This window comes from Wyeomyia smithii, chromosome 3 (genome assembly GCF_029784165.1).
Source record: "Wyeomyia smithii strain HCP4-BCI-WySm-NY-G18 chromosome 3, ASM2978416v1, whole genome shotgun sequence".
NCBI classification, from domain to species: domain Eukaryota; kingdom Metazoa; phylum Arthropoda; class Insecta; order Diptera; family Culicidae; genus Wyeomyia; species Wyeomyia smithii.
In genome coordinates, this window is record NC_073696.1 from 53,830,657 (window position 1) to 53,855,634 (window position 24,978).

General features: G+C 37.5%; 1 protein-coding gene across 1 annotated transcript in view; it reads right to left on the reverse strand.

Annotated features, from left to right (window-relative positions):
* The window catches only part of LOC129732216 (protein tiptop), a 519,376-nt gene extending 497,697 nt beyond the window's left edge, over window positions 1-21,679 (reverse strand). Inside the window, exon 1 of the mRNA XM_055692864.1 lies at window positions 21,591-21,679. Within this exon, the coding sequence (XP_055548839.1) occupies window positions 21,591-21,645 (55 nt within the window). The 5' untranslated portion in view covers window positions 21,646-21,679. The remainder of the gene's footprint in view (window positions 1-21,590) is intronic.
* Window positions 21,680-24,978: the final 3,299 nt, after the last annotated feature.

Consider the following 24,978-nt stretch of genomic DNA (forward strand, 5'->3'; position numbering starts at 1 on the left):
TATTCCGGAAGCGGTTTATGTGTCTTTTCATGATTGTTGTTGACCATCTGCCGATGAACACTCAGCAAGCAGAGAGCACTCAACCACTGTTCAAATATTGTTGACCTCAGCCAGGTTTTCACCCGAAGTAATGTGCTGAACGAGCGTTCAATCGTGCATGTTTCCATGGTAGAGCAACTGAGCAAGTGCAATTTTAACTGCTTTCTCAGTCACAGGGAAGAAAGAACGGGCTTTAGCTAGCAGGTCTATAAGATCCAACTCTTCCAAGTTCTTACGGTCTGCTCTCATACTGCTGCAATGCTAATACAAAACTTCCACCTCTCCAACAAAATTGTCAACTTCATAATAAATTACGAAATTTACAACGCCCCCCTGCCCCCCTCTGGCTGCGCCTATGGTCTGGCTGTTGTTTCCATAACTCTCATGTCACAGTGCACAGTAGAACTTAATTCCATAGCGCCTTTCACCTTTTTCCTAGCTTAATAAAGTCTTGGGAACAATTGTTTGTATGAATGACCCGCATAATTGCAAATTGTCAAAAAGTATGAAAAGTTTACTATACTAAAAATTATAAAAATAACTTTTTTGTGTTAAGAGATAGAGGAATAGTCAATTCAGCAAAGTTGTAGAAGATTCAAAAATATAAAACTTTGTCGAACAAGTGAAATCCCTTATCGTTAATTGGTACAAAGTTATAAAGTATAGTACATGAAAGCCACATTTTATAAGAAAACGTTATTTTAAAGATGCATTTGGACATACAAAACACACGTTTTTGTTGAAGGCCACACATCTCCAGGACTTTTCCTTACAAAGTTATAGCATGTTTTAGCTTATTTTTTCGCGGGTTTGCCTATCTTTTGCTTAGTAAGTACATTGAAGTGTTCGAAATTTGAATCAAAGCCGAGTTCTGGATCCTCGTTAATTTCATAAACAGAACATGTTTGAATAGCAATGCACTATAAAAAAATAGAATCCACCAAAGAATCTGAGTACACCATTCGATTTGTTATGATGCCCAGAATCTCTGGTCAAAATTTCCCAATCATCGTATGGTACATTTTTGAGTAATGCCCTTTTGAAAGTCGTAAAGCACAAACAAGTGATATAAAAACGACGAAATACTTGTTGTAAAGCACGTTTTCCAACCACATTCCAAGAAATATATTTACGATATTTATATAGACGTTTACAATTGGTGGAAAGAAAATTGAAAATTCCACAGTGCACAGTGGTCTAAATTTTAAAAATCGTGATCGCTTTAGATTTTACTGTGAAAAATTGATTTCATGTACTTAATGTCTACAGCAAAATTGTATCATAAAAAAGGGCCTTACTTTTGGCGTTTCCAGTTTTTCGATCAATCCACCTAACAGTTAGATAAAAAAAATATTTTTTCTAATTTTCAATATACCGCAAAGTTGTGGAAAATTTTAAAAGAAAAACAATTGCTGAATACTGCGATGTCCTATCTGTACGTTGGACACGACAAAATAGAGTTTTTGTGGAACACCGCTCCTTAAAATTAGTTTCTTGTCTATAACTGTTCCTGTGATTGTGTTTCTTAAGAGTGGGATGAAGGTTAAATATATTGTAGTAATTAAGTTATGTTGTTATCTTTGGCATATTTGTTTTCAATTTATCTATATCCTTTAAATCATGCTTGTCTTTTCTCCTCGGAAAACCTCTAGAGTGCAGGAGAGCATTTCGCACCGCGAAAACAACTGCTCTCACACTCAAGAGCAAATCAACGCTCATGCTAGAAGAGAGCGACAAACGATTTTTATCTGCTGAGCCTACTGAAAGCACTGCGGTGAAATCTAAAATCTCTCTCTTGCGAGACAATGAACTATGGTGTTCTTTTTCACACGTGTGGACATCACGCACAATAATTACACTGCAGAGCTATCTGCGGTGCGTTTCACAGTTAGTTTCTTGAGCATGGCAGAAGAGGAAAAGAGATTGGAAGAAAAAAAAATAGACTGCGTTGCTCGTGCCGGTCGTGCCGGTCGTAATTACTCTGGTGGAATTCGTTTTCGCAGTGTAGCTATTCGAGGACTACTTTTTTGCCCGGTAGAATTTTTTTCACCTTCGCGGACTACTCGCCAGTCGACACTGTTGTATACTTCTGCGTTTTCTCTGTAGAGTGATTCACCCCTCTTGTTTCTATCAAATTTGGGGTGGGCTGGAAGTGTGTTTGTCTCTCTGTAAGCTGGTTGAGACACTTTGGAGTGGAGAAAGAAGAAGTGTGGTGAAAGCATTTGCTACACGCTGGCTCATACTGGAAGGGAAGTGCGCGGTGAATTTTTTCTCCTCTCCTTTCACATACTGAGGAGAATGACAAGCATGCTTTCAATATTCTTATATTTTATGTTTAGAAACTTTTTGTGGATTTATCATCAGATTTAGATTTTTTTCTTGTTTATTCATTATTTTTATTTGACATTGTTTTAACAAAAGTAAATTATGTTTTAATGACGTTTCGAATTTTTACAACATTTATTTCACCGCTTCAACGTTGCTTCAACGTTATGTTTTCGAAAAAACTCATTTAAATCTCTGAAAAAGGTTAGTGGGTAGGTCAGGGTTGATATTTGTTGACACTCTTGAGTGAAAGTAAAAAAATAGTACCCATAAACGTTTTTTTTTACAATTCTTTCAGAGTTCTCCCTTCTCGCTTTTTCATGGAAGTGAACTGTCAAAACACCATTTCATGCGATAGAAACAAGACAGCCAAATCAGTTTATTTCTTTTTGCCAATGGAATATTTCACTTCCATGCAATGTTCATATACTCTTTCTTCGATCTTTCGTTATTCGTTAACGAAGATTGTCAAGTCATCGGTCCGTGTCAGTGAAAAAGCGTTTCGGTGAGGTTCATTTTGGCAGAGTGAAACGAAATAGTGATCGACGACAACAATGGACAAAAATATTACGCCACAAGAAACTAGCTCCGGAGGATCCACATAGATGTTTCTAAAGGCAAAAGATGCCATTTTGTGCTATTGGTTGAATTTTTTGGAACACGACTCATTTTTGAGAAGCTATTGAATAACGCTATTCTGGGAAGATATTGATGATTACAAATGCTTGAAGGGCCAAAACGGTTTTTTGATCGGTGTGATGTTTCGGCAAAGTTTCAGATAATAATCTTATCTTTCTGAAAAAATGTACACTCTGAAAAAACCTATTTAATTTTTGAAAACAAGTTAAAAGAAAAATTGAAAATAATTATCTAAAAAAGCACATATTTAAAAATCTAATTTTTTTTATGGAAATTATAAAACCGGATATCATGGAGAAATTAGGAAAAAAAGATATGACTGTTTGAAAAAAAAAATTAATTATTTTTTCCCAGGATAATTTTTTTATGGAAGGACAAATTTATTATCTACAACTTTTCTAAACAAACTATCAAACAATCAAACAAACAGACTGTAATTTTTTTTTAAATTCCCTTCAGAGGGTCTTATTGGAAATTGAAAATATTTTTACAGCCATAACGGTTGATAGACATAGTGTCTTCGGCAAAGTTGTAGATATAAATTTTTTCCTTAAAAAAAATGTTCTACAGAAAAATACAAATTTTTTTTCTACAAAATATGATAAATTTTTTTTCCCGGATTTTCCTATGATCGGACCGATCGCATTGTTTAGGTAATCTATGTTGTTTTTATAAATATAAATGAGATTTGAAGTAAATGAACTTTTTTAGATAATTAATTTTTAATTTTTCTTTTAACTTTTTTTTTAAATTTAATTTTTTTAGAGTGTAAATTTTTTTCGGAAAGATAAAATTACTATTGAAGACGTAACACCGATCGAACAAACCGTTTAGGCCCTTAAAATATTTTTAATCATTAATACTTTCCCAAAATAATATTTTTCAATAGCTTCTCAAAAATGAGTCGTGTTCCAAAAAACTCAACCAAAAGCACGAAATGGCATTTTTTGCCTATAGAAACGTCTTTGCAAAGTTAAAGACAATTCAAAAATGGTTGATTAAATTGGTTGCCCGTTGCAATTGTATCATCCATATTAAAAACGACGTGCTACCAGCTACCAGAAACAACCACCGCTTCTCCCGGTTTTGGCGAAATGTCCATCAGCAATTTTCAAAAATGAGGGAATAAAATGACACAGCCGCAACCAGAACCCTTACCGGCTTGCATTCACTCAGTTTTCCTTCATGCTAAGCAAAAACAAACTGACACTAAAGAACAAAAACAGAGCAAACGAACGCTTGTGTTGATTAGGGATACATTTTAACCACTTTTTTCTTGGAAGCACTCTTGCTTGGATTAGTTTTGACGTTTCGTCTTGACAACGCTTGCTGTTTGTTTTCCGTTTCACTTTGATGAAGGAACAGTGAAGATCAGATGGTTAGATTCGTCGTTGAAGATCATTTGATTGGATTCGAACGATGCGCGCGGAATATTTTAACTGAGTATAACAGCACGTTCCACGACAGACCAAATCTTCACCCTGCGACAGATCCTCGATAAGTTCCGGGAGTACAACTCACCGACTCACCATCTGTTTGTGGACTTCAGGGCGGCATACGACTCAGTGAAAAGAAACGAGCTGTGGCAGATCATGCTGGAACACGGTTTCCCTACGAAACTAATTAAGCTGAGTCGGACGACGCTGGAGGGATCAAAATCGTGCGTGCTGATAGCTGGCGAAACATCAGCCACGTTCGTAACGTTGGATGGACTGAAGCAGGGGGATGTGCTCTCCAACTTACTTTTCAACATCGCTCTTGAGGATGCAATACGAAGAGCAAACGTGAAAAAAAACGGTACGATCATCACGCATCGATATCATCGGTATCAACCGTAAGGCCGTGGAGGAGGCCTTCGTACCTTTTAAGAGGAAAGCAGCGAGATTGGGACTTGACATCAACTCTGCCAAAACAAAGTACATGGTAGCTGGTGGAAAGCGTGGGAGTCCCCGTGGTGTTGGTGCTGAGGTGGAGATAGATGGGGAACGATTTTAAGTGGTTGACGAATTCGTTTATCTTGGTACACTTGTGACATGTGACAACGATATGAGCCGTGAAGTGAAACGACGAGTTGCAGCTGCGAACAGGGCTTTCTACGGACTACGTAACCAGCTAAGGTCCCGTAGTTTGCAAACTTGCACGAAACTAGCGCTGTGTAGAAAGCTGATACTCCCGGGGGCCCGTTACGGACATGAAGCATGGACGTTGAAGGAAACTGATCGACGAGTGCTCGGAGTTTTTTAGCGTAAAGCTCTGCGATGGATACTTGACGGTAAACTGGAAGATGGAGTGTGGCGCAGACGCATGAATCACGAATTGCACCATGTATACAAACATGCTGATATAGTGAAGGTAATACAGCGGGACAGGCTTCAGTGGGCTGGACATGTAGCCAGAATGCCTGACGAGAGAGCCGTCAAAACTATTTTCAGTAGAGCACAAGGAAGAGGCCGTCGACTCCGTAGTAGGCCTTGCACGCGGTGGATGTGCACGGTGGAAGAAGATGCACGATCTGCTGGTGTACGAGGAGACTAGAGAACGGCTGCCCAAGACAAAAGAAGCTGGACATCTCTAATTCGTTCGGCCCTAGACCGGTGAACGGTCCGTTAGCCAGCAACGTAAAGTAAGTAAGAATAACAGCACGTCACTAAGATGAAAATCTCGTGTGTCTGAAAGAGTGCTGCGATAGTTGGAAGAGAAAATTGAAAATGATTGGCTGTAATTTTCGAAGAAATTTGCTGGGGAAAATGACTTTTATCAGAACTGGGCTATGTACACCGAAGTTCACAGGAATGATTGAATAACTATAGTCTTCCATTTTTTCGGGTTTGAGCTTTTGGAGTGCACCTGTGTTGACCAGTGTTATTCTCGATTGGGGTTTAAATTTATGGTAGAACTTGAATAACAAATTTCTTTATTCTCAAAAATGTTGAATACTCGTATGAAATCCAAAACTCCACAAAAGCTCTTCGCTGCTGAGTGGATTATTCCACATTTCACTCGAAAAAAAAAAAACTAAAGTCGAACACTCTTTTTCCACCAATCCCGTTGATGCATCGAACCGGCAGGTTGGATGGAAGACTAACGCGCTCCAAGAGTGCCGGCCGAGAAAAATTGCATTCTGTTTCGCAATAAATTTCATTGTTGGCTGTCGATGCATATCGCTCATTTTACTGTGTTTCCAAAGACAGAGACAGAAACTCTCAGACGGGAAACTCGCCAACAAGAAGCCAAGGCGCATTCGTGTGCCTGTTCGATGTTCGGTGCTTCGGTTCGTGTGAGCTGCGCCTTGGACCTGAACGAAAGGCAAAATCGCTGATCTTCCGTTTGATTTGTCGATTTGTACCGCTGCCGATTGAGGCGGTCTAATGAAGGATATTAATTTTGCGCACCTTGTTGCGCCAATTTATCGCATGGATTCTTACTTGGAGTCTACCGATATAAAAATTTGTTCGACATGCGTCTATTTTGTGTTCTAAATGTTGTTCAAATTATTGTTTATTGATCGAAAAGTAAACACAATCAACCATTTCGCTTTCTAAGTTATTTATTACTAATTAAAAATGATTCAGTCATTCTATTTCATTCAATCTTTTTCGATAATTTTGGTTATTACATATGGAATAAAAGTGTGTATAAATCAACCTTAGAGCCCGAAAGGCCCGTCTGAACAACGAGGACATAAATTTAAACCGCGTCGTAACAGAGTGAATGCAAAGGCACTGTCTAAGATTGTTCTGTTTTGACTTGAGTGACTTTCTTCGTTCACACAACGGCTCACACAGCGTGTGAGTCGAACACAAAAATTATGATGTACCCCCGCCGATAACGTTTTTAGGTTTCTCCTCCAGGATGGCGGTACGTGTGTATACGTATTTTCCACGTCCCGTCGCTCAGTTACGGTGATGATACTTCTCGCTATCGCTTTGAAAGCGCCCACCACCAAGGCGGCGGGAGACGCCATAGAGGGAAAAGGACACATTTTTACGATTTATGTCTTTAATAAAATTAATATACGTTACAGTCTCACTCGGAACTATGCCTCGCTATAAATTATGACCTGTACGAAAGGAGAGTCCCATCAAGAGTTGCCTGCATCTCCCTGCATTAGTGCCGGAAAACAGTTCTCATAATTTTAATCTATAAATTATTGCCCAAACAACAAAAACATGCCATAAATCACAATTCAATCAGCTCTTTTATTTCGGCTTTTATCCCCTCTCCGCCCGGCTAGATTTTAATAATTAACAATCGAACCTTTCTTCGCTGGCGGCATCGAAATAGACGGAATAGTTGTCTCAAGGTTCGATCAAGCACAGTTTCGGGTCGCCACCATGATTCCAGGAGGGTCCTTTCTTGTCAGACCAAATTCGTCATCGGTACCAATCTTCAGTCCAAATTAAGCCCGAGCCGGTCATAAATCACTCCGCCGCCACCGGGATCTAATCCCGAAGCCACCCTGTTTTTGGCTGTGGCATCGTCCGACACAGCTGCTTGCTTCATAATTTTTATCAATCTCTTCCCATCCCAGGAGAAGGAGAAGCCATTTTACTAGCAATCGAATAAGCACGCACCGCATCAAACAGCCATTGCATCATTGCACTGGATTTGCGCATTTCAAAATTTATGACACATAAACGTCGCCACAGGAGAGCTCAGGGAGGTAAGCCGGTTCGCATGGTGTGCGGCGTAGCGGTGCTGTTCTGAATATCCTAGAAACAAAGCGCTGGGAGAGACAAAAAATAAACACACACATTCTCAACAAAAGGTGCCTTGATGTTCGAAGAGTGGCACAGCAATAGGGGATTTAATTAGCATGAAGCTATAAATTTGGATACTGTCATCCACGTCCATCACCATAAACGAGCATAAATCGTTAGCAAACGTTTACCGAGCCTTGGAAGGGTGATAAGGAAGGAGATTTTCCCATTTTTTCGGTATTTCGGATTTCGAAGTGCCATTTAAAATGATAAATTATTGGATATGTATTTATGTTTACATATTAAATTTAAAAAATCAAACCTGGAAATAAATTTCTTTACTTTTTTCCACCGTTTTTCCTGCATAAGGTCCAAAAATGAAAAGGCATGCATATCCGAAGAAGAACATTCCAATGAACGAAATGGTATACAATAATCATAATTATTATAACACTAGCTTTAATACTAACTAGATTTTAATCCAAAAGTGTTAAATGTTTGAGGCTGTTGAAAGTTTGAATCAAAAAAGTATTTTTCTGATCTGTCTGCTAAAACTCTTGGTTATTTTTCTACAGTTGCCTTGTATTGATCAAATATTTCCTAGTAGGTACATACTCATACGAATAGTGTTGTTAAATATATCTTCTTTTCGTTGATGGTAATACATTCCACTATATGAACTTGACCTTTTATTTATTATACACAGATTTCGCGGCCAAATGTTAGTGTGTAAGATAATTTCGGGGCTAGCTCCACGATCCTATTGACACTAAAAGTATTTCCAAAGCCGGTATTTTGACATACGACAACTGGCTTGTTAGGCCTGTATCATACTTTGAGACCAGAAGATTATATGTTAAATATATATTTTCGATAATGTTCGAAACCACAATGACTAAAATTACCAGTCAAGATCAAATATTTTAAATTGATGCAAGTTTAGTTTTCTATTGTATGTAAACAAACATTTCATGTAATCTTTTTTTTTTGTTCACACAACATTTATTTGACACGGGCCGTGTCACACTGCACAATACAAATTAATGCTGTTAGTTATTGTTTTACCTTTGTTATACTAAACAAAGGTTATAAAATCGGTCGAAAAACGCAAAATAGATCAAAGGCCCGAAGGGCCGCACCGTATATACCATTCGACTCAGCTCGACGAACTGAGCAATGTCTGTTCGTGTGTATGTGTGTGTATGTGTGTATGTGTGTGTGTATGTATGTTGTCTGTATGTATGTGCCGCAAAATACTAACGCACCTTTCTTATAGAACGCAATATCCGATTTTGATGATCTTATACGCAAACGAAAGCTACTGCGCTCCCCCAGAATGCTACCGAGTGGATCTTTGATTAGTGGCTTAGATTTTGAAATATTGATCAAAGAGTACTTTTTATATGAGACATTTAACTTTTAAGGCAAAATGAATGGCACAGAGAGCCATGTGTTATACACCAATCGACTCAGATCTACGAACTGAACAATTTCTGTATGTATGTGTATGTGTGCCTGTATGTATGTATGTGTAAATATGTTGTTTATATGTGTAGAATATCAAAATCGAAAAAGAAAATTTCCAAAAATAAACAGAACGCATATTCCGATTTTGATGTTGGCATGCCCGAATGAAAACCCTAGAGCTCTTTGAAAATCATACTGAGTACGTTGTTTTCTAGGTTACTCGAACTGTCGAATTTGTACCAAAGTATATTTTAGACATGGGATTTTTTACTTTTTGGATAATTTCTCTCTTTCTCTCCCTGCCCACTCTTCTTTTCTATCCCTTCATTTCATTTTGTTCGTTTCGCTATTTATTTCTCAAAGGAAATCAACAATCATCGACAACTTTGCTAAATTTTTACACTTTTTGTAGTGCCTCTTAACTGGTGTAAATAAATTACCCTTTAACTTTTTCTTATAAATTTGAGTTAGATTTTAGAGGATCTGCAATTCTTATTTTGCTTCTTTTCTCGCTTGTCAAAATCGTTAAAAATCTATCAACGTGGTATGTGGATGGCTCCTTACCAAAGATGTATAGACCTATTTACGTTCGAATGTGTTAGAGCCACCCGTTCACGAAAACATAAACAAATCGCTGTTTTGTTTGCAAAACTACGTTTTGAACAGCTGTAAAAATTTTTGGTTGAACACTTATTTTATGTATTAGATTCGGTTCAGAATATCCTTTTCACTCGTGACGAAGAATCTAAACTAGCTGGTGAACGTAATCGACAAAATAAGGAAAAGGCGTTTAAAAATTGTGAACATCGAGATGCGATGATTTACAGTTTGGATGAAACTAAAGCAACTTTACACGGCTATACTCGTTTACTAGTGTGCACAGGTGAAAAGTCTCTTATCTCTATGATATGATACACTATGCTCACGTAAGATGTAAATATTGCTTTCTTATTCAAGACTAAGTGCAAACAGAGTATCCATGCTATTCCACTTCTCGTTATCGCAGCAAGTTTTTTTAATCTTTATTTCGGATTTTTTCATACAACCTAGGCCTTCGAGAAGAATAATGTTCTCAACTACACTCTGAAAATCCAAAATTCTCAAATGTCGTGTTAAATCTTCGTTTTCAAATAATGCATTTGAGATAGAAATAAATTGACAACTTTCGTCAATTGCTATAATTTTTCCTGTATGATTCTGAACTATAAATTTTCGAGAGCAGGTTTGTGGAAGTTTGCTTAAATTCGTAAAAAAATACTTGATGCTGATTCATAATTCTAGGTCCTGCGATTTGTGAAAATAAAGCGAATGTGGTATTCAAACCTGGATTATGAGGAATTGAAAAATTCGAACTGCATTGAATTAGCATAGGTACATATTTGCTGTTCTGGTTATATCTAGTTCGATTATTTCAACAAATTTTAAACTGCTTCTAGCCAGCATTTAAAAATTGATTTATAATTTAAAAAAATAAGACTCAAATACTCCAAAGAAAACATTCATAATTTTGGTGAAAACCACGTCAAGCTTTAATTCAATTATTGTTCTTGGTTTACCCTCTGAAAACTATCTTTTTATTGCATTTCATTCATTATTGAAATTGGACTTACGTTGGTATACACTTTGTGATTTACTGGCCTAATAAGTATATAGTAATAGTTAGTATAACAAAGGTTTCTACACCACTAGGTGGATTAATTCAGGTTTTTTAATATTTAACACAAATCATTTACGGTTTAAATACCAGAAAATGTTCTGATAATTTTGATTTCCTCTATTGCATTTAAAAATGAAATTCGGCTATGACCTGGTAATCATAGGCGCCAACTTTGAAGGGGGCATAGCACTTTTTGCACCTTTTACAATGAAAAGGCAAAATTCAAGAAGAGCAAAGGTCTAAATAATATTATCTTCTCATGTTGAAATAATCTCATAATTTAAATTAAAATAATACGAGAATATATCAGAACACATTTGTAACGTGAATACCAGAACGTGGTGAAAACGATCCAATTTTATAATATTTTCCAAATAACTTGCTAAATTAAATATTTCACCGAAATAGTATATAATAAAAACAACTACTGATATGAGCTCAAGCAAGCCCTTAAGGCTATTAGTGAAAATTCTATCGTTTACTTTATGAAATAAATTCGAAAATTCTATGTATAGGGGTGGAATTGATCACCCTTAAATTTTTACACGCTATTGGAAATATGCTATTGTTCAATACATTTATGATAAATGATGATTTTTAAACTGAAAAATTTTAGTCTGAGCAAGTTTGGAAACGAAAATAACGATAATGGCTCACAGAATTCAATTCGGTTTGTTGCAAAAAGTCTGAAACTAGCTCTGAAATTAAATTTTTTTAATTCCAGCCCAAGTGATTATTGAAACTTGAAGAAATGTCGAAAAAAAAAAAACATTTTTTGCAAAGAACTTTTCCTTCTTTCAAGACGGCTCTAAAACAAAGACAAAACATAATCGTAAAAAACACAAAGACGACAACAGAGACACAACAAAAAATGAACAAATGGAAGACAGAGACTAGACAACAGAAATAAGAAAATGATACAGATATAAAACAATCCCAAAAACTAAGACTACACACGGACGATAAAATCATAAGTTAGAGAAAACAGATACAATAAAAATACTAAACAAAGACAAGGTAAACACAATGAAGAGATAATGCAAAGAAAAAATAGATACACACAGATAAGGACAAAATAAAGACAAAACAAATACGATACAGTGACAAAGTAAGGTAAATGAGCCTCAAAATAAAAATAGGACAGAGACATCTTTAAGACCGAATAGCAGCAAGTCAGTTACTAGACAGAAATGACAGGAACAAAATGGAGACAATAGAATTTGAGAGAAATTTGGAGCTAGACCTCGATATCTTTATTAATGCAAAAAAACCCGCGGATTTGTTAGATATGAAGAAACGCTTATTTTAATGTTATAGCAAGATGATCAAAATTTTCGATTATTTTTCGGATGTTTAGTGTAAAGTGAAGTGCGTGTTCGGGTGCTTTGGCTAAGGTGTATTTGAAGATTTGTTTTGTATGTCTTGGTTGCAAATATAGTGAGTATTAGACTATTGGCAGCGTTTTTCTCGAAACCATATTTCTCCAACTGATGGTAAGCTTTGGGCTCCAAACAATTCATCTTACTCCAACCATCCGGAGAAAATCACGGAAATGTATTTCAAACCTTCCTGAGTAGGGTTTCCCCTTAAGCAACCTTGCGTTTTTTTTTTCTATCTTTGAAAATTACCGATTTGAAGCCATTGTTATTTCAATTTTCCCATCAAAACAGTATTTGCAGAACTTTGAGAGTTTTTAAGACAAGCATTTTGCAACGCTGAAATCTTAATTTTTTCAATTTTCCTCAGAGTTATTAATATTTTTCTTCTTAACAATTGTACCCTTTTTATTTATTTTTCGTTCTCTCTTAGTAAAAAAATAATAATGTCTGATTGTTTTGGAGCTCAAAACAGAACCAAAAAATTGTGGCCCTGGAAAATCGATCACTTTGCTCCACCCTACTGTACATATGGATTTCGTTAAAAATGTTGTTTTTCTTTTTTTGTATTTGAGTAAATTCAATTCAACATTACAATAATTGGAAGAATGTCTTAGTATATGCATTACAAATAACATGATTTTAATATGTTTTTATAAGAACTAGAAATAATTGAAAATCGATCAACAGGTTCAAAAGTCATTGATTGTTGAGAACCAAAAAATAAAATAAATAGATGAAAAATATCAAATTAATTTTTCCTGGTAACTCTGTTTCGGAACTTATCACCACGAGTACAATTTTTATTTCTAATTTTTAACTATTGAACTTTTGACATTTTGAGATTAAATTAAATGTAATTATACCGTTAAGAAGTATCGAGCATTTGTGCACTTCTAAATACAAAAAATTAAGGAATAGTTACAATGACTGTTATGTAATAAAATCTAATTTGCTCATATATAAAAAAAATCATATCGATAAAACAAATTCTATATGTAGAACCAGTTGTGCTCTTACAAATGATGCCAGGAGATATTATATATGTTCGCTTCAGACAGAACGACAAACGAATAAAAAGAGCGTATTTTACATTTCAGTTGAAAATTGGTAATTACTTTGAAGAAAAATGAGATATCCATGATTTCAGCATTACAATTTTTTTTCTCAAAAAGCTCTTGAAGCCATTCGAATAATTGTTTTACTGAAAAACAAACTTTTTTATGCAAAGTTGCCTCATTTTAACGGGGCTACAACATTGTAGAGTAAAATCAAGAAAACTAGATATTTTGAATAATCGAAAATTTTGGTCACCCTAATCTTCGATAACATGAGAATAAGCGCTTCGTCATATGTAACAACTTTATAGAAGACATTGAAAGAAAAGAAAAAAACTAGGACAATACTGACACAAAACACAGACGATATTGAGACACATAAATAGGGATACCATCCGTCCTGATTTAGCAGGACATGTCCTGATTTGGGAACCGTTTGGAGCATCCTGATTTATTTTGCATATTTTAGCATTTGTCCTGATTTTTCTGAATGATGTCGAATATTCAAAAATGTTGAAGATTTTTCAGTACTTTTTCTTGACCCCGGAAAGAAAAGGACTCATTTCAAACGAATTTTTTCCTTAGTTGAATCTTGACGAGAGAAGTTGTCTAGTCGTTGTTACCGGACATTTGGTTAAAATGGAACGGTAACGAATGTGAGACGTTTTGGTGTGGGTTTTTGTAAAATCAAATGTTAGAGGTTAAATTTTAGTATGTATGGTAGGTTAAGTAAAGTAGTTTTTTGTTTTTCTGGCTCTTTTCTGTTAATTATTGTTAGTTTATTTTGGTTTGCTGAATCATTTTGTATTTTTGTTTACCATAGTGTAAGTGTACTAACTCGTAAACCAATTCAACCGATGATTAAGCTTCGAAAACATTGCGGAAAAATATTCGATGTGAACGTTACCGTTTGAAGAAGTGAGGGGGCACTGTCTAAAATGCAACCCCTGGGCCCTTAAAAGAGACCTTCCGTGTCCACCCCGGAACATCCAGAGTGTTGGGGTTTAGCACGAAGGCACTAAAGCCTCCGTAAAACATAGCCCAGGGAAGGGACAGCCTCACTCCTTAAACGGTAATAACCCCAAATAAATATATATTTGTAACGGAAAGACCGCAACGAAAAAAGACGGCAAAAAGTCCGCACTAACATACCCACCCCTTAAAACGATCCAGAAATGTTTATACCACTTGTGCAACTGCACGAAAAATTGGTATCCGGTATGGAGATAGGAGAGTGAGAGAGAGGACAAGTTTGGCCAGCCCGAGTTGGCGGTCGAGCCAGAGGGCTATCTAGAGCAGTGCCGAGGATCAACCTTCGTCAGTGGGCGACTACTGGGAGCCGTCATTCTCTCCCCTGCGGACTTCACCACTAGGCCACGAGGGGCCGTCACCAACTCCCCTGCGGTTACACCTTTACCGCCGTTCGAGCACGTGGGCAATTGTGGAGGCGATCCACCTGGCGCCGAGGCCTTCTACCCTACGGCAGCGGATCTTCCGTGTGAGCCGTGTGCTACTTCTGCCATCCCGGGTAAGCCGTGGGATACTACGGAACCAGAGATAACATCCGGAATGCGTGTCTACAAGGTATGTCCCTCTCCTCTTCTTCTGTGCGTCGTTCATCAATGGGCCCCAACGTTCGTCGTTTAGCGCTACATCGATGATTGTGAATAAATAGTATATAGCATGAATTCCCCTTTTTTATATAAAGAGCCAGTTACCCTTCCCTTAACGTCTCTGAGTCGTTCCGCTTCGCTAACGGTAAGTCGTCGGGTTGCATGAGTCCCCCTAAAGTCGGTTGCCGACCCTGAGATAACCCTATAAAGAGCTAGCTGGGTTGAGTGAGAACTGAACACTTATATCGTTGAAACCGTTAAACATCTGACAATTGTTAAGTATAATTTCAAACAGTTTACGTTTGCTACATTTTTGGGTATCTACTAATGCCTGAGGAATCAAAGTTGCAAAAATGAATCGTTCGAGAAATACGTTAAATGAATAAATGAGTGTTTTGGCGTATGTTGCAGAGTAAATCTCAGATTACATGTTTTATATATTGATATCTCAAAAAATAAAAAAGCTTAGATCAAATTAGTGCCGGAAAAAAGAGTTGTCCTGATTTTTAACTCCGACCAAATGGTAACCCTACACATAAAGGACAAATGGGAAAAAATAATGACGAAATAGGGAGGAAAAAGGAGGACAGTTGAAAAAGATAAAAAGGCAAAACATGGACAAGAAATGTACAAGACATAGACAAGAAAAAGACAAGACATAGACAAAACGTAGAAAAAACATAGACAAAACATAGACAAGACATAGACAAGCCATGGATAAAAAATAGACAAGACATAAACAAGACATAGACAAGACATGAACAAGACATAGACAAGACATAGACAAGACAGCGACAAAACATAGACGAGACAAAGACAAGACATAGACAAGACATAGACAATATATAGACAATACATAGACAAGACATAGACAAGACATAGACAAGACATAGACAATACATAGACAATACATAGACAAGACATAGACAAGACATAGACAAGACATAGACAATACATAGACAATACATAGACAAGACATAGACAATACATAGACAAGACATAGACAAGACATAGACAAGACATAGACAAGCCATGGATAAAAAATAGACAAGACATAGACAAGACATAGACAAGATATGAACAAGACATAGACAAGACATAGACAAGACATAGACAAGACATAGACAAGACATAGACAAGACATAGACAAGACATAGACAAGACATAGACAAGACATAGACAAGACATAGACAAGACATAGACAAGACAAAGACAAGACATAGACAAGACAGCGACAAAACATAGACGAGACAAAGACAAGACATAGACAAGACATAGACACTACATAGACAAGACATAGACAAGACATAGACAAGACATAGACAACACATAGACAAGACATAGACAAGACATAGACAAGACAAAGACAAGACATAGACAAGACACAGACAGAACATAGACAAGACATAGACAAGACATAGACCAGACATAGACAAGACATAGACAGATATAGAAAAGACAAAGAAATATAAAAACAATCAATTATTAACAATCAAAGGCAAGAAATATACAAGAAACGAAAACAATACAAGACAAACTAAGACAGCAACAACAAAAAGGCAAGACAGAGATACGACAAGGCCACAAAGAACCAAGACACGGACAAAACAAATACAGAGTAGAGACAGAATAGAATAAGAACAAAGATAAAACGAAGACAGATCAAAGAAAACCTGACAAAACAACAGAGACAACATAAAAATAAGATAGACTTGATCAAAGACACTACAAGGCCATTACAAAGACAAAAGAGAGACGATGCAGAGTCACAATTAGGTTGATATTTAGACAAAACAGAGGAAAAAAAACACAGCAAGAAAACGAAGTCTAGACAATAATAATACAGTAACTAGAAAGATACCAAAATGAAACAAAACACATACAATACAAAAAGAAAACACCGTCAACACATAGATAAGGCACAAAAAAGATAGAAAGTAGGCAGAAATTTGACAAAACAGAGATGAGATACAAACATGACAACGAAACAAAGAAAAGACGAAACGAAACAGGACAGGACAAGACAGACACAATGCAGGTACGAAACAGAGACAAGACAGAATCAAATCAGAGATGAGGAAAAGTCAAAACAGAGATAAAAGAAAGACAAAACAAGATTAATGAAGACACAACATACAGAAAAGACAACGATAAATCAAGGACAAAAGAGAAACAGAAATGAGAGAAAAATACGACGGGGGCAAAAAACATCTCATAATTCTAACCTTGAAACCTTTTTGAAATTTTCAAAAAATTCGGAATATCCTGCCTTAAAATTGTTAATCAATTGTGATTGTACGAAAAGTAAAACTAAACTCAATAAATTGAATGAGTTTTTTGTTCAAAGTATTGTACAAATCCATGACAGCATCCCAGAATCGGAATGCGTACTTATAGATAATGACAAAGCATAGTCGAAGAGGTTGTTCATAAGACACGACCGCAGAATTAACCTAGATCACAACAGCCAGTCTTATGTTAATGTGTTTCTTGCAATAGGTTCACTCGATGGGGGTTATCCAATTTGATCAGCTCTATACTCCAGATGACGTTTACCTCTATAGCCGGCACCGGTAAGACAACAATGAACAATAGCAGAAGCTTTGTGCAGCTATGCGGTTTCACTCGCTGCCGTGTCCAGAACGAAAATGAAGTTGAATTGTTGTTATTTAAGTTTATCTGCATTTTTATGCACTTGTTATCCCACATGTTTTTTACAAATTCAAGTGATGCACATCACTGTTTCCATCTTTACTTTACTTTCGAATTACAGAGTATTTACTTCAGGATTGTCCACGTTGATGCCGTTTGGTGTAGTTTAATAAAAAAAACGTTCATTATTCTCTTCCAAATACATGTAGTAGCCTTGAAAAAAGCTAATTAATTCAATTGAAATTACATTCAATTATCGCGTAAATGCGTCATAGTTTCATATTAAAATAGGACAAACCATTCTTTCATGTTCTCTTAATTCCCTACCGGTGTAAAATTTAATTTCGTATGTTGAAATACTAATGTACGAAAAATAAATCTCATTTCATTCTGTTTTAGAGCTCTCTTCTGCATAGCCCCGCCTCTATTTCAAGTTCTCACAGTTTGTCACAGTTTCGCAATACGAACGTACGCAAGTGGTTGTTTGTGGGCATACAGCCGAGCCGAACCGATGAAGCTCTCATAAACGCAACAGTATAACATGTTGCATGTTGCGCGGCTTCAAGTTGTTTTTCACATCAGTATCAAAACCGGCAAGTTTGCTCAACTCCTCGTCACATCGGATTGCCACTCTCTGATGGTTTTAATTTTCTCGTTTCCTCTAGCAGAGTTTTCTTCCATTTTCTGATAACAATTTCGGTTTTAACACAGTTTTATAGCGCTCAATGAAACCAAAACAGCGCTATAAAACTTTGAAAAAACCAGTTTTGTTACTTGGGATTTCCACCAGTTCTGTAGCTACCAGAAATTCCATAACAGCCGCCAGATAGGCAGATACTTAAGAATCAACGCGCCCAGCGCGATCAACCAGAAATTGAAACCCGGTCTTGGAATGAGTTGTACATATAGCACAAAGAGTGCATTCTCGGTTAACTTAGTGTATTCTGTCGACCGTGTTAGCAAGTATTAAGCGACCTATCAGAGGTCGAAATCTGCGCTTCGACAAGGCTTGACAATTTTCAATAGTACGATATACGAATCGTCAAATTACATATTCTGAGATGATTTTTCGAACAATTGCTGTAAGAATGGAAGAAATCGGTTGGGAACTGACTGAGTTTCAAACGTTTGAAAGTGAACAAATTTCGAGACGCTCTCGATGTTTTCGGATTTTGAAATTGGACCTTGCATATGTTGTCGTAAGACGTATTCTACGTTACAAAGATACTGATTCAGAATCGTTTTACAAAATCTAACTGGATAGCTGGAAAATATCAAAAGAAATTTGAAGGAATGTTTGAATCAATCTAAATTATGTGGCATGCCTAAAACTCTATCAAAAGAGAATCGCTGAACCAGAAAAAAAGTCGTTGCCCAGAAGAGAGTTTCTCGAGAGCTGTGTTGAACGGATTAGAAACAATAGGTACTGTACTGGACTGGTGCAATGAGCTTCTTTTCAAATAGATATCAAACGCCCAAATATGAGAATTTAAATTAGCTGAAATAACTGTTGTACTATGCGTACCCCAAAGCAGTATTCAGGGGCCTTTAATGTTTATTAATTAAATTAGTGATGCAAAAAACACTGTGTTTATTTCAGAACCGCGCATACCGCGGCGTGCTTTTGTGTGTTCTCCCTAGAGTGATTCACCACTCTTGTTTTGCTCAGCTGTAGTGTAAGTAGCAAGTGTGTTAGTTTTTCTCCGGGCAGCAGAAACACAGCGCAAAACAGAAACAAAAGTGTAGTGCAAAAAGCCTCTGAAAATCATTTAGCTCTTGGAGTAACCCATTTTGGGCGGCATTCGACTATTTCAGTCATTTATCCAAAACCTGAAGTCACCATTTTGATTTTTAAATTGCATCTGGGGTATGTTTTATAAATTAAGATCCAATATTACATTAAAAAATTCTTTGAACATCACGTGCAATACACATAAACAGTTGTGAGTTTCAAGAACTACTACAGATAGTATACTTTTATTACCTTCAAAATCATTGCCAAGAGCACATATTAGAAATTGTCTAGATTATAGTTCACAGTAGCAAACCGATCGAGATTCCATCATACTTCAAATTGCACCCAATCGCAAACCAAGCTTCATTTTCCTAGGCGAGAAATCCCCCCACATGATCTGCATATTTTCGGGTTACTGCTGCTGGTCAGCTAACGAAACCAAACGCCCCGACAATGCCAATACCGGTCAGTGCGACTGTTACGATGGACCTTAGAAAGGCACCGGAAGCGCACACTTGAACCTGCAATACGTTTCGTTTCATTTCGTTTTTTTTTCTCTTTCCTTTCTAACAGCTCAAGTTCGAACGGGGCAAGAAACAGCATGTATTTATTCAAATTAATGCAAATTGGTCAGACAATAGATTCTGAATTATTGTTTTCAAGATTTGCGGATATTTTCCTTTCTATCCGAATTTAGTGGAGTTCGCTGTCGCTACCACATCGACCAACCGAGGAGAGGGGGCCCAAGCAAAGGGCAATACAGGAAAAAGGGTTGTTTTGTTTCTCGGCTCCACGCTTTTCCTAGGGATCAGTCTCGAGCGCCGCGCTAACCCGTGCTTCAACTTTATTGCTGCACTTTCCCACTTCTGCTTTACGATCGAACTTGTTTTGATATAAATTGATGGAAAAATGGGAAAATTGGAAACGAGGGCTCGGTCTGTCCATACCGAGTTCCAACAAAAGGGGTGGATCTCAAAACGATGCATTAGATTGTTCGGGAAAGATTAGATAGTTTTGGGGAGCGATTTATGAGATAGTCCGCAAGGTTGGTGTTGACTTTCGATGGGCTACGGGGACGATACCTCGAGGGGTGGTGGTTAATTCATTAACTTTGTTATTTTTTCGAAGACGACTTATGGGGATCGCTTTACAAGGAATGTTTTTTCATCGTGTCATGTTGATTCCTATTTTATATCCCGGTCCAAATGCACGTGGCACTGATAGCACAGAAACACGCTGCAAAATATATTGCCAGCCAGCAATCAGCAGGAAACCGCCTAATATTTTATCGGAATGCAGCGGAAAAGATTTAGATTTCAGTGCAACCGAACGAACGTTTGGAATGATATTTCTTCCACTTGCCTATTGATCGGACCGGCCACGTTCACCTGTGTGCATCCCATCAATGGTCGGTTCCAGTCCGTTGGTCCACACCGTCGCACAAGAAAAACTCATATATGAAAGAAAGGCCATCGAGCCGTCGCCTGTCAAGAAATTCGTAAAATATTGGACAATTCCCACGGCGCTTCGAACGACAGTACAGTGCACTGTATGCAGTCCTGCCTTGTGTACTCCTTCCGGTGCTGGCCCAGGAAAACAGGGGAAATCACGTTGCAGTCGCTCAAACAATGTAGAAATATCGTAAATTAACGATGATGCAGGAGGGTCAGAAGAAGGCACACAAAATTTTACCCATGTAACATTTTTCGTTACAAGCCAGGTTTGCAACTGTAAACTAGAACGACAGAAGACTGGTCACAATTCACTGCAGAAGAAATGCTTTGCAAAAATATTGGCACGTGCCTTCTGTGAGTGTACGAGGAAAGGTGCATTCACTGCGCCATAAAAACGCATCGGGGTGTCCTTGGGCCATAAATTGCTGTCTTATCTGTGATGATTTAGGAGAACGGGCAGCCAATTACCGTCGTGGCGAATAGCGTGCCCGCGTCTGCCCGAGCAGCAGGGCTTTAAGGGTGGTTGATTCTTTATGCCACGTAAAAGACGAACCGACGTACGAACCGTTCGTCATTTCACGCTGAGGAAAATTTTCTCTATCTCTGCCGCTTTGTTGTACATTCAATCGATTAAGAAACCAGATGATGGATAAATTGCACGACTTCGATACATTGTGGATTAAACTGATATAAGTATGCAGGTAATATTCAGAATCCAGTGCAATGTATTAATAGGATGGTCACTAGTGGTAATTTCACATCAAAAAGCTTGTCCGAAACATTTCAAATATGAGTTGCAAAAATTTGAAAACTGTGACCAAGTGGTTTAAAACAGGTGCTGAATAAGTGTGCTAGTTTCAGTCTAACCGACTTACCGTTTTCGTTTTTGATCCAACGATAAGATGGCCTTGGTTGTTGCTTGGAACGCATGATTGTTTTTTTTTTTTTTTTTTTTTTTTTTTTCTAGAACACTTCTTTTTTTCAACACTGATCAACACGGAATTGGTTTGGAATCACTGTCGAACACTAATTTCTGCACTGTATTACATGATCACTCAAAAGCACCGCGGAACCACATTAGAACACCTGAAACGAGAAATAAAACACAAAAAATCAAATGTTTAATCAAAACCATGGACACTACAACGACAAAACCTATCGATAACAATCATTCGCAAAATTTGAGATCATCAAGAAAAATTAATTTACCAAGCGCTTCAATTCAAAGCCTACGCGCCGATGGAAATCGCGCGCTGATGGTCCATTAGAGGTGTGTAATTTAATGGAAAACTCCACTGGGCAAACTGTCTCCGCTTTGGGGAGGGTTTCGCAGCACGCGCCACCTCCTAGCGCAATATTCATTTAACTTTCAAAATTTCCAAATCACACAGCATCACAAGTCACCGAGTCGGGGAAACGACGCACAATTTTCCACGCGCCACCCGGGCTCCGTTGACGAAGAAATTCCATCACCATCATCATCACCACCATCAGGCTTCCGAGAGGTTCGACCAGATCAATTCAACCGATAAGCGTACAAATTTTCGAATCGCTCTTCGCTCTCGCACCTCCTCGAGGAAGATGCGGCCGTTCCGTCTTGGGCAGTAATTAAATTATGCGCTTTGAGTCACCCGCCCGAGTATCGCCATTCACGGAAATTAGTCCACCCACCACCCCCACTACCGAAGCAGAACTAGAAGAAGCAAGCTTTAGCTTTCGCCACTGTCGCTCTCTGGCCGTTCTGTTTTACGATCGCGGAAAACACATTAACGATAATTAAAGAATCTGTTTAGCTGCACGATGGCATTTTGCGATTAGAGATAGAAAAAGAGATAGAGAGAGAGCGCGTGTTACAAAGTGACAGCAAACTTCCGACCATCAACGCAACGGCAATCCTTCGGCTGTAAAGTGCCTCACAAATAGTGTCAGATCAGTTCAAATTAAGAGGACATTTGTCGCTCGCGCGCTATTCACAGTCGATTGGTTCGGCTCGGGCTGCTGAGGGAAAATTGTTGATAACTTGATGGAATTATGGCGACACAGATTCAATTAGCGAGGAACAGCAAGAAACGCTGTGGCTGATGATTTGCGAAATTAATAAGTTTGCTTGCTAGAGTTTGAGGGTCATTTCGATATTTTAAATTTCACGTTCGAAAATCACATGAAAACACACCAGAAATAATATTTTTTTTTTCAATTAATAGAAATGTTAAAAAATGATTTAATTAATTCTATACATCTTCAAATAAAGGACAGAAAAAAGGACCAAAAGTACAGCAAACGTCATCATTAACAAGAGTTGCTTCCTCACTGTAACTTGTGTGTGGAAATTAAAATTTTGTTAGATTGAATTTTTTGAATTCAATCACAATGATTATTCGATTACAATTGAAGAATTTGAAACTATGTCAGTAAAAAATTATATTTCGAAAATGACACATATTACTTCGAGATAATAGGTGTTTTTTACGTTAAATTCGTCTAAAATCAGGATAAAACTATGAAATTCAAAATAAAATTGGCTGCTTTTGCCAAATAAAGCCAATTTAGTTTTAACATGCAAAAATAATTTATCTGACAACCAGGGCTGTTATTCGCACAATCATTGTGCTCAGTGTGTTAATTTTACGTCTGGGCAAAGCACAATGAGAACGATACCTACACATTTCGACAACCAACAGACACATAGAGAAAGAGCGAAAACGAAATGACTATGAAAGATATCACTAAGAGAGAAATATTTCAAGAGAGGGAAAACAGAATAACACTTTTTTTTATAGGGGGGGGAATGTTTGTAATGATTTATTTATGTAATTATATCTATTCAGAGTTAATATTGTGTTTTCTGCCACAAATGGTGACATTTCAATACTATTATATATATTTGTACGCTTTTTTATATTATTGAATGTTATTAGCTTTCGCAGTTAAGTTAATGTAATTAGCTTAGCATAGCATAGCAAAAACAGCTGCACAACTTCGTAGGTGGTGTCAACAACAATACTCTGTTTACGAGAACAAATTACCCTCGTTTGTGAGCAGCAACATGAAATTTGGGATCTGATCAAATGTTGCTTAATAAAGGTTAGATGTCTCCAGAGAATTGTTACCGCCCTGGCCACGTCCTTGCAACTGTTGAGGAACGGAAAAGGAATGTTAGTCCAACATTTGCTTAAGAGAACCGCAGAGCACTCTAGGTGCCCTCATAAATGTTACGAGAAATGGGAAATTTTAGTAGGAAAGGAAGACCCTGGGATACATCTGTTAGATGTTGCGGGTCGATAATTGCTTATATTATAGGTATGAATTTTGAGAGCTACGAAGAGTTGAAGCTATTGTGTTGTTCCGACTTTTTAGTTTAATTTGTATGTTATCAGTTGAATTTTAAGATTATTTATATAGCAATTGAACATTGTCAAATAAGACCCACGCGAACAAAGTCCAATGTTTTCCGAAACATAAACCCGAAACCAGCCATGGTATAAACACTGAACCGTGCTGCACTGGTGCGGTTTTTGCATAGCAACACGATACGACGTGTCTTGCTACCACCACTCAGTGTTAGTGCTAGACAGACGGCACGAAGGGAGAAACTTGAAACACCGAAGCCAGTGTCAGTGCTGTATGATCGCCACTGGTGCCTTAAGCTTCGGTTAACACCGGCGCCGGTGGATCTAGCTTCGGAAAACACTGGTCTCACGTAAAGAATAATATCAACAATGTGAGTATATTTGGGAACGTTTTCCTTTGCATTAGGCCAAGCAGAGCCAAATGGCAGTGACCGAGGTGTTTCTACGAAGTTCAAACATTCGGTTTGAGGCACCAGTGTCGATCGTACAACACTGCCACCGGCTTCGGCGTTTAAAGCTTCGCCCCTCGCGCCGTCTGTCCTACACCAACACTGAGTGGCAAATGCTAAGAACGCCGTTTCGTGTTTTAAATATATCCCTCAGTGCAAAGCGTGTTTTGGACATGGCTGCCCGAAACTCTAAAAATATGTTCTATGTGACGCATTCGTATGAACTAGACATCCTCTTTTTATTTACAAACCTTTTAGTAAATAATTAAATTATTTTTTCTCTACCCTCAACCAAAAATATATAAGAAACCTCTACACGTCGATGATAAAAGCAAAAAAATACAACGCCGCCTACATGTCAAAAAACAATTGCAGTTGAGCATATAGTAAGCTAACGCAAACAACTCAAACAGAAAAAATCTAAATAAAGGATATCACTTATCGCGCTCGAAATCCTCCTTAAG